The sequence below is a fragment of the Austrofundulus limnaeus genome, unplaced genomic scaffold (assembly GCF_001266775.1).
Source record: "Austrofundulus limnaeus strain Quisiro unplaced genomic scaffold, Austrofundulus_limnaeus-1.0 Scaffold26, whole genome shotgun sequence".
Classification (NCBI taxonomy): domain Eukaryota; kingdom Metazoa; phylum Chordata; class Actinopteri; order Cyprinodontiformes; family Rivulidae; genus Austrofundulus; species Austrofundulus limnaeus.
The window spans coordinates 3,373,178-3,390,942 of record NW_013952428.1 but is presented as its reverse complement, the minus strand read 5'-3'; the positions used below and the strand labels follow the sequence as shown (position 1 = coordinate 3,390,942).

The 17,765-nt window shown below is 38.4% G+C and overlaps 1 protein-coding gene across 6 annotated transcripts in view; it reads left to right on the top strand.

The window, feature by feature from the left end:
- The window catches only part of cacna1c (calcium channel, voltage-dependent, L type, alpha 1C subunit), a 189,921-nt gene that overhangs the window by 57,219 nt on the left and 114,937 nt on the right, over positions 1-17,765 (top strand). For all 6 annotated transcript variants that reach the window (XM_014004815.1, XM_014004817.1, XM_014004814.1 and 3 more), the window contains exon 3: positions 3,524-3,629. In XM_014004815.1, coding sequence (XP_013860269.1) covers positions 3,524-3,629 — 106 coding nt within the window. The remainder of the gene's footprint in view (positions 1-3,523; positions 3,630-17,765) is intronic.

Genomic DNA, 17,765 nt, shown 5'->3' with positions numbered 1-17,765 from the left:
GTATTACAATATCTTAATTTTGTTTTTCCTTTCATGGGGACATTTATGTATTTGATGGAATATTTATTAATACTTTATTAATTACATTATTTATTGATTTCATTATTTATTTATTGTATTTTGAATGAAACAGCTCTCCATAATAATCAAGCCATCAGAGTGTGACGCTTTAAAAATAAACAAAGATGAAGGCATAAACCCTCGGGATTTCACCCAGTGACTGATGAGTGTTCAGATCATTACCCGCTGTTCCTAAAACCATTTATTCACACAGATCCAAAGGCTGAGAAGAAAAGAAAGAGACAGGAGAAGTGATGAAATCTTAAAATAGATAAATGAATAAAACGGGATGCTCTAATATAGAAAATGGCTCTAAAGAAAAAAAAGATTGCACTTTCAAAAATATGGGGGAATCAAAACCACAGAAATGAACACCAGGATGTAAGTTTACATAAGCGTGTGTTTAAATTGGCAAGTTTTTTTTGTATCACAGGATAACAGATCCAAAAAAAGTCTCCCTCTGTTGCCATGACAACAGCTACCGCTCTCAACAGGTCGATGAGGCCCGTCTGAGCTCAGGCACAAACACACTCTCAGATTATAGATGACACGTTGACACTTGTGAAGAATACACGCACTCACGCGCGCCTGTGCCGGTGATAAATGGCCCCCCGAGCTCGGCGGCGCTTCCTTTATGCTGCGTAATTACAGCGTTTAAACATTAGAGGTCAGGGCGAGCGACGGAGAGGTCGGCGGGGCGCGCAGGCCCACCTTGCATGTTATCTAAAATGAAATCACAGCAAGTGGTAGTTTAGTTAAAAGCGCTTGGTGAAAAGAAAAACAGCTCCGGGCTGGGCTATTTTTGTTCATTTTCAACTAAAATGAGGAAATAATAAATATTCACAACAGGACAACAGGAGCTCCCAGATAGTATCACTATATCGGAGATTTTTTGAGTCCAGATAAGAAAACAACTGTATTTTTGTGAGAAGCAAGTGGTGTTTATGTGCAGAAACAGCTTCCTGATGTGTGTGGATGCAGTCCCAGTGCGACAGTATGTCCTAAATTTATACAGTCAGCTGCTTAAACTCCTTCATGAACAGATTAAGATGAATTTAGACGTATGAGAGTAAACACTAATGGAGTAGCTGTAAATCTTTTCTGCTTCAAATGTTTTTAACTTTATTGATTGTTTGTTTACAGCTGCCACACTTAAAGCGAAACCTTAACTAATTCGACGTGATATTTATTTTATTCATGCTGTTAAAGATGGATATTGCTGTTGTTGTTATGGCAGTAACTTTAAATTATTAATTGACTCGCGACTTGATTTGAGTCCCTGCTCAGAGCACTATGTGCTGTTTATTTTTCATTTATTTATTTTTTGTTCGGCAGACAGAAGATTTGTTGTYATGTTGATAGAAAGAAAACCTCAAGGGATTTTTTAAATTATGGGTCAGGAGCCCAGAATCAGTTACAGGCCTGTGTTTTAGTGGGTCCCCTGTCTGAAGTGGGCTTAATGGTACGAGGGTTAGCGATTCGTTTTGTTGTATTTTGAGCAGAATGAGCTGAATGAGCTTGTGGCAACACTGTTCAAAGGTTGGTTTTAAATTAAAAAATATATATTTTGAAGTTTTTTTTTTCAGTGCTTTCTTCTGCAGAGCTACGTTTGACTGAAAACAGTGCTACAAACTTAACAGGAAGCCACACAGAGCAAGGTTACATTAACAATTAAAGGCACAGAGTACTGGGGTTTCGGTTAACTTTGTACCCAGTGGATGSTACAGTATTACCATTTTGCTCATAGCAGCTGAAGTTTTGTGTTAATAGGCTGCAAAGTGGTGGGCCCAAAGCTGTTATATGTGGGTTTGAAGCAGGTATGAAAAGAACTGACWGGTGTTGTTTTTGTTTCCAATGAAAGGCAAAGGTATGGAGTGATCAAAGCGGATGCAGTACGATTAGGCGACAGTATAGATCTTGTTGCTCTGACAAGGAAAACCTTAAGTACACTGGTTGAAGTTCTAACTCGGCACAACCGGCTCAACYGCCACAAAATGGTGATGGGACTCCATGCCAATGGTCTGCGTGATGCCTGTGGCATCAAATTAGAGACCTCTTATGCCACTACCTGGGTCTGTGCAGTTAAAGGAAAACAACGTCTTGGGGACCCCTTTAGAGTCCAAAGAATTTCAGAACACTGAGTGTTTCTATCCTTGTGTCCTTCATCAGAGGAATGCAAAGGTTTGAATAAAACTCTGTGACCACGAGGGCCCTGCTCACTTTTCACCAAGCCCAGTTTACCATAACCACTGATACCCACATATTTAATCTAACCTAAAATTAAAATGACTCAAAACCACGTTTAATGGCCTAGTAACAAATAAATGTACTCATTTTTATCCACCCCAGAATTGATCAGAATAAGTTTATCTGGATTATGTCACAAAACCACTTATTTTTTACCCTTTTCTGCATTTAGAATATAGATTTGTTTTTATTAYATACTGTATGGAATGTATACAGATAGGTCTACCCATATTTCTTGGTCTGACATTCTATCAGAGTTTACACAACTGAAGGTCAAACACTGATGATTCAGGGTTTAATCTACTTGATTTTGTTACCAGTTACAGCTCAGCAAAACTCCTGTTCCAAGTTGACCCAAGTCAGAAGCAGAGGAAGCAAAAGCCTGGTTTCATGTCATGAAACATGTCAGGGAAGTTTGTTCCTCGCTGCTTTGGTTTCTCTGTATTTGAACGTTAGTATTAGAACTCATTTGACCTGATGCTGTTTACATTATACTTTGAGGTCTGGAGTCCTGCAAGGGGGGAACAAAAGTACCAAAGGAAGACAAAGAATAGATGAAGAAAAGTAGAGTGAGGGCAAAAAGAAGAGGAAGGAGCTGACAGCTGTGGTGGTTTGTAATTGTATTGATGAAAACCAGACCTCCTCTGTCTCTCCTTCACGTTCTCTCCTTTTCTTTGCCTCTATCTCCTCACTCTCCATTCTCCTTCTCTCAAAGGCCTGAAATAATGAGGTCAGTCCCCTCTCAAGGATCGTTCCAAATAAAAACCCTCTGCGTCTCTTTCTCTCTCCTCTCGCTCTCCGTCAGCGTCCCGTCTTCCACGCGTACGGCCTGCTCCTTCGACGCACCCATATTAGGACATGCAATGTGTGTCTAAGCCTCCTCCTGCCCACACAAAAAGGTCTCTAACTTAGTCAAAGTGTTTTATTGTCAACCAAAATTCAGGCGCTTTGATCTCTCTGCTTGTGTACTCTGCTTGTTCACATTGCTGTGTGTATTCATACCTCTCTTACTTATGTAAGGATGCTTTCTGGTTTAAAAATAACTCTCTGCTGAATGAAATGGCAAGACTTGATTTATTTTTCTAAACCATATCATTTTTAACCAGCTTCACAAACCTAAATTGTATAGAAATATGCATTAAAATTTTTATCCAATGTTTACATGTGTTGTAAATATCTGTTTTGCACAGTTTATATTCCTTAACTCAGATCTCAGACCATTTGAGATCATCATCCTGATGACCATATTCGCTAACTGTGTGGCCTTAGCTGTGTACATCCCTTTCCCTGAGGATGATTCCAACGCCACCAACTCCAACCTGGTGAGTAATGCACATTATTCCACAAGGTTTACAATTTATTGCAAGTTTTTATTGCTGCTTGGTCAGTTTCTTAACAGTGCGACAACTACTTTAAAGGTGCATATTTGATTAGTTACCTGTTTGTCTCGGCAGTTGTTGCACGTGATTTGTGGCTGAACCTTTGTATTGACATAGTTCGGAAAAGTTTGTGAGTTGTGATGGACTTGCGACCTGTCCAGGGTGTACCCCACCCCTCACACTGTGACTGGTGGATATGGGCACCAGTGACCCACGCGACCCTGAAAAGGAAGAAGCGTGTACAGAAAATGGATGGATGGATGGATAGTTCGGAAAAGTTTGTGATGGTGAAATGCACTCATGAAGCATTGTCTTGGTTACTCATAATAAAAAGTTGAAATAATTAGATAGTTTAAGTTATTTTGAACAAGTAGTTTTTGTTTTCTGGATAAAAAACGGTGTTCATTGGGAGTGAAAGTGACATTTGTCTGAACTTTGCTATTTTTGCCTCGGTAAGCCTACGATTGATGGATGAATAGAGAAATAGACAGACAGTGTTGATAACCTGATGCTTTTTCTGTGGTGATTTTCTTCCTTCTTCCTCGCTGTATCAAACCTCAGAGTTGTCCACTGAACTCACCAGCTTTAAATTGCAGCACACGAACTACACCTGTGACAGACTATAATTCCTGCATCACATTTCCTGACATTCATGCTAATAAAGAAAATGGGTTCGCTCATGTGGTGACAGTAGTTGCTCACAACCAGTTGCTCCCTGAGTTGTCATTCTGAACCCGACAGGATTTTCAGCTTGATTGAGCATTTTATGGTTAAACAAAATGTGAGTTGTAGCAATGGAGCTCATTTCCCATCATGCCTGTGAGTAGCTATGACTGAGTCAAGGAGTAAATTGTTAAATGTGTTTTAGGCTTCATTAAGTGTTCAGAGTTGAAAATGTTATAGGTTTACGTTTTAAATAATTATAGAGGATGTATTTTAACCACCTATTGGAATGTTTTCATACACATTTGATATCTTCATAATATCACTAGGTATTAAGTATAAAATAGTAGTTGTAATAAGTTTAAAGTTCATGTTTTCATGAGGTTTCCTGCAGATTTAGTAGCAAATTTTCACAACAAGAAGATTAATTGGATGCTGTTTTGAATATATAGTTTATCAGCACTTTTTTTTCACTGTCATTGTGTTTTTGGGGTTGTAAAAGGTAGAAAATTAAATTAGCAAAAATTAAAGCCATTAAAAAGTAACAATAGTCATGTGATGAGGTATTAATTTTTTGAACAACTTACCCAACGAAGGTTTTTTCACAGCCTATCCAAAAAATCCCATCTCCCTGTAACAATAAAAAAAACTTTATGTGGGTTTGGGTTAAATGACGAATGCTTGTACTGTATATACAGATCAACATTTTTATTGAGGCAAATAAGTAACTATGTATCCAGTATATACTAATACTACACTTACTACAAAAGTTAATTAGTAAAATTACACTAATCTAGTTCTTTATAATTGGTTACCCCCCAACTGAAGTTGAAGTTGTCACTATAGCTGCAGCTCGAAGTCGTTGGTATAAAAAAGTGACGGTATTAAAAAAAGGTATTAAATTTATTTTAAGGATTTCTGTGTATACCCTGACCATTTAAAGTTTGATATTAGAGTCAAACATGTCAATAAAAATTTTGAAACTAATCCACTTAATATAGATCAGGGTTAGTTTCAGGGTTAATTGTATAGTTTGCAATCTTTCTTGTGACTTCATACGCTCTGACCCTCGCCATAAAGAAACAGCCAAAACAACAACCTTTAATCCCTGCAACAAACGTCAGCTTCTGTTACTCTGCCTCTTTTCTTCTTTCTAAAGATTATTTTCCCCACAGTTACATATTCCTGAAAGCTTCACCATGCATATCTAATCCCTTGTCTCTACTCATGTATGGTCGGTTTAGTGGATTTATTTTTTTCTGTTCAGTTCTCTTTTAGATTACCCATTCACAAGTTATCAGGATCTAAAGCGCAGTTAGTTTGTCACACAATGATACCGAGTGATATCAGCTGTATGAGTCAGAGGAGTGAATACAACTGAGGGAGAACAGCTGTTTGTATCCTCTCTGCATCTTTGAATCCTGTAAGAATCAATGAAAGATGAGTATTTTTGCACTCACCATGTATTAGCTTTAAGATTGTGGCAGAAAATACTAGCTTAGTTTTCCTGTTATTCATGTTCTGTCTCCTCCGACCACTCTGAACAGATAAACTTACACACAAGCTTCTCACCACCATCACAGCTGTGGTCAATTAGTTTTATAACCTTCTCTCATACAGGAAGCAGCCTGCAGATGGACCAAAGGCTAAAATATATGGTTGAACTATACAGTGCATCTGTCTGGGTGTTAAACGTTAATCAAACTGAGCTGGTTTTGGTCAAACGCTGCCGTTGTTAAATGTGGGTTACTCTCTGATGTGGCTTTAAAATTGACTTCAGTTTCCACATTTCCAGTTTTGCATCTTTAACCAGAACTGCTAAGATGAACCAAATGAGGATCCCGAGTCGGTTTGTGTCACTAAAGGCTGTCACCGTTTCATCATTCCCATAATTTGAGTGTATGTATCACTCATCCTTAAAGTTTTATTCTCATTAATCACCAGATGAAAACATTTGCACCATGACGGTGGTTTAGTATTCCATAGGGATGCTTCTTATATTTCGCCTGCAGTGTTTCTAATTGAGCCTTTGAATAAATATGGCAGCCCTTGTTAGCGTTAACTTAAGCCCCCCGTCTTATGTAACACCAGGGCTGTGTTCAATTGCTTCCTGTTCAAGATTTCTATTTCAGTCCGCATCCCATAATGCGCCGCTTTGTCTCCTTGACGACATGCCCAATAATAGCAGCAGGAGAGGTTGTCATGGATATGGTAACCGTAGTGATGCTCCTCACAGTTACAGGAGAGAAGCAGGTAGGAACCAAAGTGTGAGGAATCCGTCCTGTTTCAGGACGATAATACCAGCTGCACATCAGAGTTGTTTTAGAGGTTTTTATTTTACTTTTCTTTTTCTCCACATTCGCTTTTTCTCATTTGTTCTCTTGTCTCTCCATCTTTATGAAATCGATATGAATGCGTCCAAATTGACAGAACGATGATGTCATGAGCGAGTAATTAACGAATCAATAAACCTGATTAGACATTGACTGATGCTGGGGTGAGTCACGGGTGCACATTTACACACAATCATACATTTTCCTCAGAGTTAAAAGTCTGAACTAACATTGGTTGTGAGTAGATTTTTTACATGCGTGCACACTAAAGATGTTTGGGTAAGTGACAAAGTGTTCAGTGATGGATGAATTAGCTGCTGGCTCTGCAGAAGGTGTGTGAAACCAGCATCTTTTATATAAATGAATCACCTCTTGGAGTGAAATGAACCCCACCACAAAAACGCATGCTCACCTACCCACTCACTCTGTGCCTTATTTATAGGTTTCTCTTTATTTAGACACAGCAGTGTTGGTCATTAGTTCAGAGGCTTTAAATGATCTGTTTGTGGAGTCATCCTTCTAGTGTGTTGAGACCAAAAGTAAACGGAACACTGTGGGTGGTGCTATTATAGATTAAGCCAATGAAAGGCAGCAAAACAATGTGTTTTTTTTTTTTTTTTTTTTTTTTTGCGAAAATGCAGCCTCACAACTATCTTTAATGTTATGGCTTTCACTTTAATCACAACAAAATTTGCATTTTTTTTTCCTTTAAATGCTTTCAGAGTTTTTTCTTGGGGGAGGGTATTCTGTATTTTCCAGGCACATACTTCAATTCTATACCACAATCAGCTGTTATGAAAAAACACCTAAAAKGAGCTTTGTACCAGCAAGCCTTTAGGCAGGTCCACATGGCTACCATAGGAGATTTAAGGATTTCTCAAACATGCATGAATGGGTCAAAGCAACACTCTGGTGTGTTTTTGATGAGGCAATGACATTATAACAAGATGTAAAACTCAATTGCATAATACCCCTTTAAAAATGTTTATTATGCAGCTTTATCAAGCCTGAACGGCGATGGGTTTGTGTCTTCCTTCACTGAAAATACCCCATGTTTTATTGAGAAGAAAAGAAAGAGATGGATAGATCCAAAGAGATCCCACTAAARCACAGAGAGAGGTGGTCTTTTCCTCTTTAACTTTAGACAGGTTTGGTTTTAGAGTTACTGCTGCTCAAGGGCTACAGTTGGTTGAGTATTAACCCTGTTATCATTATTTTAATGTTCACTGACTTCATGTGTAGTCTGAGATAACGAGTGAACCGATGTTTTAATACGCCATATTTGGCATTAGGGTCTTGATTTCACTTTAACATTGATCTTTTTTGTGGGTCAGCATTGATAAAAAAGCAGTAGGTTCTAAAGGGTTGAGGTGTTTAGTGCAGGCAGTGTTCTGTTGCATTTAAACTCAGAGCGTTTGACTTTTCTCATTTTTAACATTGGTATATTTTAGTCTTCTGTGCACCCCCTATATTCTGCTTTAAAGCATCAAGTTAACAAGCTGTTCCTTTGGATGCTCCTCTTCTAGTTGCTAGGATTGTCTATTTATAGATGAAGAGGTATGATGTGTGCAGTCACTTATCTAAACAAAAGTGGTCTGTGGTTTCTTGTGCTCGCATTGACATTAAAAAGCTCTCGGTGGAATGCAGCTTATTATTCACACACATAAGCTTACATGTATGTGAATAGTAATGTTTCTGGTTGTGTGTGTGTGGACGGTTAATTCAGCTATAATTAAACTGGTTTAATTAACATGTTTACCTACTAGATGAGTGAGTGTGACAGTTGGGGTCTTTCGCACATCAATCAGCTGGTCCATCTACACATATGTGATCAGTTGACGTCATGCTGCAGCCAGGGGAGACATTATCTGGAAATCATGAATGCTTTTCTATAATTTTCCTCCCACGAGAACGCCGATTTATCCCAGTTGCCATTATAGCCTTAAGTGGTTTCCAATTCCAAAGCGACTGCGTCAAGCTTCTGTTTGAGATGTCTCTCCGGCACTTTGGAGCCATTTTGTCTATTTTATTTTATGCTGTTATTGGTCTTTTAATGAAATTAGAAACATTGCATTCAAGGTTTAAACACTTGTTTGGATATGATCAACATTTCCCTGAACAGCAGCTGAGTTGATTGATTTTCATGCTGATATTTATTTGTGAGAACAAATGAAAAGACTATTGGTTGTATTTTACTATGATCTAAAAAAAACAAGGATATCCAATGGAAGCTGCTAGTCTACCCAAAACATAAAGTCCATTTAGAAGTTTTCAGTTATTTTTTTGTCAGGTTGTGTAGCAGAGGCAACAGRTCTGGGAGAAACCCAGACATCCCTCTTCCCAGAAACACTTTCCAGATTGTAATGGGKGACCCTGAGGTGTTCCCAGGCCAGAGAGGATACGTAATCCAGTGAGTCCTGGGTCTTCCCTGGGACCTCCTACAAGTGGAACATATTGGAACACCTCTAAAGGGAGGCGTCCAGGAGGCATYCTATTCAGATGAACCACCTCAACTACTCCTTTCGATGCAGAGGAGCAGCAACTCTAGTCTGAGCTGACCCCGGATGATGTTGCTCCTCACTGTTTCTCCAAGGCTGAGCCAGGCCACCCTTTGAAGGAAGCGCTTCATGGCTGATTGTATCCAGGATAGCATTCTTTCGGTCATGCCTCATGATCATATGTAAGCGTTGGAACATAGACAGATCAGTAAATCAAGGACTTTGTCTATTGACTCTGCTCTTTCTTTACCACGTCTGACCGACCGAAGCAATGATCCATCTCCCACTTCATCCTACTATCACTCGTGAATAAGACACCCAGATACTTCAACTCCTCTACTTGAGGCAGAGACTCCCCCCAACCAGAGGGGACATTCCAACCTTTTTGGGTCTAGAACCATGGTCTCAGACTTAGGGGAACTGACTCCCATCCCAGTCGCTTCGCACTTGGCTGTAAACAGTCCAAGTGCACTCTGAAGGTCTTGGCCTGAAGATGCCAACAGAACCACTGCATACAGCAGAGATGAGACCCCATGATTCCCAAACCAGACACCGTCCTTTCTATGACTGCGCCTTGAGATCCTGTCCATAAACACAACAAACCTTTGTCTTTAAAAACCAATAAACACTGAAACAAGTTTAAAGATTTTGGTTTCTGATGTCAGAAATGTTACAGTTCTCTGGTCTTATTTCCTCACTTCTGTATGATTTATGTTCCTTAAGAACTTTGTTGTCCACAGCTCTGTCCAAAGAACATTTAAGTCTGATGGACTCTTTGCAGAAAAACATTTTATGTTAAAACCTGAACTGTTTGTGCTGCAGGGGGGAAAAATAATCCAGAGCAGAACTTAGTGAGTTTTCTAATCCATATCAAAAACATCCAAATAAAAGCACTATCGACATTTTGTGGRGGCTTTGTGAGGGCAATGTCTCCGTTTATTATTATTACACAACTGTCTGCTGAAGGCGAATAGTGAGAAGGGGCCTTTTTTTGATTGTTCGAGTGAAGCTCTAGATTTCCTCAAGGTAGAGCATTAAAGACATTCAATCAGTGAGAAGGAGAGAGAAGGGGAAAAGAAAGAGCAGGATATTTTTACTGAGCTAAAAGTGTCCACCTCTGCCTCACATCGACCCACATTACAGCTCGTGGAGAGCACCCGGCACAGGGAGATGAGAGAGATGGGTCTCTGTCCATCTCTCTAACTTTTAGAAGTTCTTATTAAAGGAACTCATGGCAATCTTTATGATCCATTTCTGTCAGGGACAATACTTAACATATGGTAGTGTTTTTTATGGCAGCTATTCTACATATATGGGGAAGCATAGCCACAAAAAGGTAACACAAAAGGAGAAATAAATTGCTTCGAATTTTACATAGAAGGCATCTGAATTTGTTAAAAAAGTTGAAAAACAAAGTGACATTTAAGTGCATACATTTTGAATAATTTTAGTAACTTTCACAGCTAAAATATGTTCTTATCTTGAATGACATGAGTAATAGTTTCACTAAGAGTGGCTCTTGGCTTGACTTTTGYTCAGATAATACCATTATAACTCATTATCAACTCATTAAGAGTTACAACAGTATGTCAATCAGCATGTGATGTAGGGTAGAAAAACCTACTGGCTTGTTTGACATAATCCCGCCCAAAAATTTTTTTTTTGTTGAGTAGATCAGAGGAAGAAAACGTCAACATTATGAATTTCCAGGATTCTTTTAATTTAAAATCTCAAAACATAAATGATCCCATTTTATAGCCCSCTTCTCGTTTCCCATAGTTTTTCTATTGTAGTCACATCTGCTGCGGTTTTGTTAGCTCTCCATTCAGTCATTACAGGTCTATTATCTGCCATGTAACACCATTATGTAGACTGCACTCCATTCAGCATCGCTCATCCACAGGAGTTTTAAATGCACAGTTCCAGCCCTAAATTGCCTACCTCTCCATAACCAACGCCGACTGTAATTTCATCATGATATGATCATTACCTTTCCTTTCCTTTCATGTTCCCTTGGTCACAATGTGGTTAGTGCTTCACCTAATACTGTTATTCTGGGAAATCAGAGCATTTTTTTGTGGGATCAGGTGATTTCTCTCTCTCTTTCTCACACATTCACACACATTACAGGTGAAGCAAACATCTGAGCCATGGAAACAAGCGTAATGGCAGTGCAGAGCAAATATCTGAGCTATTTAGTTTTGCAAACAGGTGTAATGTGTAGTGGATGTGTGCTTTTCATTCCAGATTCATATTTGACTAAAGAAGCCATTCAAACATTGACACTTTGCAACAGAAAGAAGCTGACCTGTTGGCGTCAAAGTTTTTTTCCCAGACAGTTTTAATCAGATTCCTGTTTTGACTAATAGTCACATTGATTGTGCGTCTTTTCAAAGCCCTGAGCTGAAACACGGCAAAGCTCGATGTCTGAAACTCAGTTTGGTGCAGATGTCTCAGCTCACTTGCTCACTGAATTATTAGGYGATGCAGTGTTGCAGCTTCTTGTAGGGAGAGTTAGCAGTCATGTTGGTGTTGCATTCACTGACRTTTAGCCATCTGGTCTAGGATCTGCCAGCATACACTCCTTTTCTTAGTTTCTCTGTCTCTTTTGCTCTTAAAGACATACTGACCCAAGGGGGGTGATGCTGTACAGTTTTCCGAAGCTGTTGGAGGTGTATCAGTAGGATGCACATAGCATTGACAGTTTGCTCGTGTGGTTAGCGTGTTTGACTGCATCATCAAAGAGCTTGGTTCCCATAGAAACAGCTGTTTTACTCCTCATGGCAACACGTGACTTGACATTTTCAGAATCTCGCTTTTTGTGCACACTTGAGTTTGACGGGAAGGAAGAGAGCAAAACCACATTTTAAACATGGAGATTATCTTTTAGTGATCACCTGTTTTCTATTTATAGCAACTACAGTCACTAGGGGTGCACAGATTGCAGTTTTCTGGCCAATCATCAATCTTTAAAGGGATCCCTGATTAGTTATAGACTTTATTTGATAAACTTATATTTTAGCTGTTATATAAAGACTGTAAAAATACTGTAGGATGTTCAGTTTTTATTATTTTTAAACTAAAAGTTTAGGACCTATCCATGTCATCATTTACTCAGAATGCTTTGTGTGTAAATTAAATGGCTCCATCCGTGTTAAATATATTTTTAAAAATTTACAAAACTAAACAGCCTACAGTATTTTTACAGTCTTTATTTTACAGTTAAAACATGTTTATCAAATAAAGTCTAATATTACAACTAATCAGGGATCCCTTTAAATAAAGCCTGACCTGCCATTTTCAATTTTGGTCGATAACTTTTTTCATAGCTGACACTATCGGGGTGGTATTAAGTCACAATACACCTTCAATGTCATTTTATTTAAAAAAACAACAAACAGTACCCTTGAAACAATAAAAACTTGTTTTAACTGGACAACAGCCTCTTACAACAGAGGAAAAAGGGACAGTGGCTGATTTTCAGACATTTGTGGATGTTTCGGCCGATAACCAAAAGTAAGGAAATCATGGCGTATTTATTGGTGCACCTTTAATTCAGACATAAAGTCAAACACATCAAATGCTTAAAAGGCATTATTTAGATAGTGACAACAGGAACTCAGTGTCTGAATGAAACGTTTTATATTTATGATCCAATCCTTCAGGCTGTGTTCAGAACTTCCAGTGTTTTTTGTCTGAACTTTTGCTATATTTAATTGTAACGACATCAAAAGAGTTTGTTTTTTTGTCTTTATCATTTTTTCCTATAAGCTGGCAAGAAACCGTTTGGTCATGATTGGCTTAATGCACGTAAATTACTGAAGCTTCAATGCATAACAATGTTTGAATCAATGTTATTTTTTTACAAAAACGTACTTGAAGCACCCAGTTTTCCACATCGATAACTTCTTGCAAAGCATAATTTGTATTTATGTAACGATATACAATCCAGAATTTCACAAAATAAGGTGATTTTTGTGTCTTTTCACCTGATGATTGATCAATTCATCATCATTTCCCCTTTCGACTAATTGAACACTTTTTCTTGTGGTCTAATTGAAGCATTTGTTTTTACTGCAATAGTTTTTATTATTTGTTACCAGCCCAGAAGAATTCTGTACAACAGAAGCAGGTGTGTTGTTTTTGTTGGGTGATGTCCATTTAAACAGTCAACATTTGAACAAATCAAATTGCGAGTTTTGTTGCACACTGTTTGGTTTCACCAGTTTGTCTGCACCAATGATCGGACCTCTTTTATCACTCATCCCTTTTTTCCTTCCAAGAGTCACACTTTGTAGGACAACTGTCAGGTGTCTGTGTGTTTCGATGCATGTGTGCGTGTGTGTGTGTGTGTGTGAGACAGCGACCTCCCTGTGCTGCACCCCTTGCACCCTCCCGCTCCTGGGAGGTGACCCAGTTTCCCATGATCCAACGCGGCTGCTTCTGCTGCGTTGCTGCCGTAGCGATATTGCAAGGTCCTTTAATGCCGACTGCGAGTGTGCCATGAATAATGGATCGAGAGAGTGACAGAGTATTAGGGTGTGTGTGTGTGTGTGTGTGTGTGTGTGTGTGTGTGNGTGTGTGTGTGTGTGTGTGTGTGTGTGTGTGTGTGTTTGGGGGGGGTGTGAGAAGTGATAATAAGGAAAGTTGAAGGGAGCTGATATAAGAGGAGCGGAAGAATGGCGTGATCGTTTAAAAGTTGAAACAAGAGAAGCGAAGGAGAAGAGCAGAGATGAAACGAGAAAGTAAAGCAGATAAATTTAAACTCGAGAGGTAGGGGATGGAGTGAGGGATGGAAAAGAAGAATAAATGTCGGTGAAGTGGACTGTTAGAACTAAGACAAAAAAAGAAAGAAAATGTTCATCACTGTGATGTTCTTGGTTATTTTAAAAACGTTAATTTGGAGACTTTTTAAGGGGCCTTCTTCTGTTTCAGAATAAAACCTGTTGCTTTTCCTGCTAATATGTGTTTGATCAATTTGTCTGAGTCTTATGGTTGATTGAGTAGTTTGCACTTGGGAAGTGAGCATCCATGTACTTTAAACCTAAACGGTCAGGTTTGCATGCCAGGTTCAGGTGATTTGTGGTTAAAAATGCCCCAAAAAGCAAGTCAAATGTGTTTGCTTTTGCTTTTGTGTGCATTTGTGTACTGCTGACTGGAGTGCACACCTGTTGAACTGCATTTTCAGCTGACGCACACACAATAACACACACTTCTTGAGTAACAAACAGGGGCGTGTAGAGGTGGCCACCTTTTACCTCTCTTCCAGGGCTGTCAGTCTTTTAGTGCTCGCTCAGTGTTTACACAAACACACAATGCATAGGCCTTTTTTTTTATAGCAGCAGCTGAATTTATCTAAAAGTTTTACTTCAAAACTGAGCAAAGCATGTTTTTTAAGCACATTTGCTCTATAAAAATGAGAAGAAAAGATAAAAAACTACCACATGCAAGCAACAAGCAGTGTTTGCTGAGCAGATGTTGGGGGGTTAAAATATGGTTAGCCTCCCAGTTTCCTCACAATAAATGTTTGATGACGTTAACTGCATGAGGAAGCAAGTCTGCTAGTCTGTAATAACCTTTGTTAACCCAGAATCTCCTGGAGGCCAGAGTAACGTTAGATGTGTTTAATGTTCACATTTTGTTTTCAGCATTCTTTTACTTATTTACTGACGAACACTTCACTAATATTTATCTTTTGCCTTTTTTATTTAATATAATTGTGCCAAATTGCTTACAGAACCCAAACTTCTGGCTTACACGCTGTAGATTTATGGCAGTAAAATGTGAACACTTGAAACACTTCGCTCATTTATCCCCCCACTGATAAGTATTTTATCATACGAAAGGTCACCAACACATTTATTTCCAGTTGTATTTGTAAGAACTAAAAGGGAGATCCTTGAAATGTTTAATACAAAATTCAAAACCATTTTTAACAGCCTCTCTGATTTCAAGGTTAAACAGTACTAGATTTGAAGTGTTCATGATTAGCTTTTAGTATTTTACGCTGCTTGAAGAGTGTGGATTTTGATAAGATACAAATCAATGAGTGTGGATTATTAGGAGCTGGAGTGAGATAAAAGTGACTGAAATGATGAAATATTTGGACATTTTCACACTTAAGTGTACTTAACGTACTTTACGCAAATGAGCACAACTTTGTATCGTTTTTTGGTTACAAAGTCGAATCAGAATCAGTTTCAGTTTAGATTTTATTTCATAACTTTATGATCAACTGATAAAGGATTGTGTTGTTGAACTATTAATTTTATTTTAGATTATATGGGTGGAAGCTTTGTATAAGTCCACTGGTTTTTGTCTCTTCCTGCACTGTTTTTCATGCAAATGAAATCTAAAGTAAAAACAATAAAATAAAAATAGGTTAAATATGGTCTGATTTTTTTAATGGTTTAGCCCAGGGGCAGAACCAGGGGGTGGCCAGGGGTGGCTATGGCCACCACAGACAAATCTTTGGCCACCCCATTGGCCACCCTGCTGTACACACCCCTACCACAGTGAAACAACCTTTATGGGTGTAATAATCCTCCTGAACAGTTGGTGGCAGTGTTTAACAATTTGAAACATCACTGAAGAAGAGTAGTGGCAAGGAAGTGATGGTTTTCTTCATATGCAGAACATAAGCCTATGTAATCTGGCTTATGGTATCAACTTTTGAATTTATGGTGACAAATGCTTTTGTTTAAATTTTTTTTTGTCACCATAACACAGTGTCATTTTATGTTCTGAAGACCGTGTGATGCTCTGTGTTGGCTTATAAGTACACCCATCACTAAATCAGAAAAAGTGAAACATCCCTCTAAATTCACTGTTAGTGGTTATCAATGTTGCACCTGTTCATTGGGTTAAATTATTAATGTTAGTTTTAAACATGCAGTTGAAGGTCATTATTTGGCACAATGACATGTTAAAATTAAAGGTAAATCAATAAACAATATAAAAGTAAAAAGCACCCCTAAAGTCATTAGATATGATAAATTGTGTCACGTTAATTAGTCTTATCTCAGCTAAAGCAGTGAGCTTAAAAACATGATGATGGAACTAGTTTAATGAATAATCTGTCAATGAAATAATTATTAAATCAAGTGTTACTTTATGTAGGTAAAAGTCACTAAAATACACCAGAATGCAGGAAATGGCATCTATTTCATTCAAAATTTTCTGGGGGAGGAACCCCAGACCTCCCAACAATGTGTCCCCCCACTTTTAAAATTGTTCTGATGCCTATGTTTATAAGTTAGTCACTGCCTGTGTAAGGACACAAGAAAATGACCAAAACACAAATATTTGCAGGAAATTTCACGTAAAAAATTGTCATTTTCCTGGCCACCCCTGAGTGAGAAGTGGTCCCAGTCTGGCCACTCCTGAGAAAAATGTCTGGCTCCACCACTGGTTTAGCCTAAACAAACATTAACTCAAAATGTAATTCTGTTTTAAAAAAATGCTGGCTTGACGTCAAGTGCACAGGGTGTGCACTGATGTGCGTTGCTGAATATTATTGTAACAAAAACATGGATATGGCTGCTTCTAATGCTACGTCTTTGTATGTGTGTCGCCTCATGAGCAAAAATTAACAAAAAATAAAAGAAAAAGAAAAAATATTTTGCAGCAGAATCCAACATGTTATGACAGTTATATCACAGTCTGTTTCACTGAGTGCATGACAAAAACAATCTGTAGCCTGTTAGAACAAATGTGTTTAACTATGAAACAGATGAAAAAGATGCTCTGATGCTCTGAAAGATTGTAATGCAACATTTCATGTCTTTAATAAAACCCAGGTTTTATGGCCTTACATTTGAGATCTTCATTGCATTCTGCTGTTCTGCACTTTAAATCCATCATTAGGCTGTAGGAACACGTCCAAGCATCCAGTCCTTGAAGAAGTTTATACGTTTTCCATACTGCACTGCTGTAAACCTTAATCTTACCTCTGACTTCAGCTCTGTTATAAAGGAACACGCTTTGTTTCACAGCATTACAATTTTTGACAAGAAGACTCGAGCCAAACTTTTTGGTTGCCAGGCAACTTGAGCTACACTAGCGATCATATTTAGATTTTTTTGTTTTTCTCTATATACTTTATTTGTTTTCCACACCCTCCTTTCTAACACACTTCTTCTTTGTCTTTAGTGATCACGATTTGGACAGTAATTTTTATTGTGATTTTGGTTGCATCTTACTATTTGTGTTTTAAAAAAAAACTTCCTTTAGTTCCTTCAATAGACGTACAGAATATCATTGTTATACAGATTACATCTCGGTCCATGTAAGCTGAATATTTGGTCATTTTCAGCATCTTATCTTTGGCAGGAGCTCGGCACTGACTCAAACCTGTTCGGTTCAGTAAAGTATTCCAAGTGATAATTGCACAGCTCGGAAAGGAGGGATGCTTTTCCCGCTAATTACACAGCTAAAGGGTAACAGGGTGAGATGAACTTGAAAGCACGCTTGTTCTCTTTTCTCGTCTCCTGCTTTTTTCCCTCTCTTCGCTTCTTATCTCCTTCCTTCTCTCCCCGTCTGCTCCCCGATCTAATTAAAATGCCATCTTCAATTCACTGGTGAGC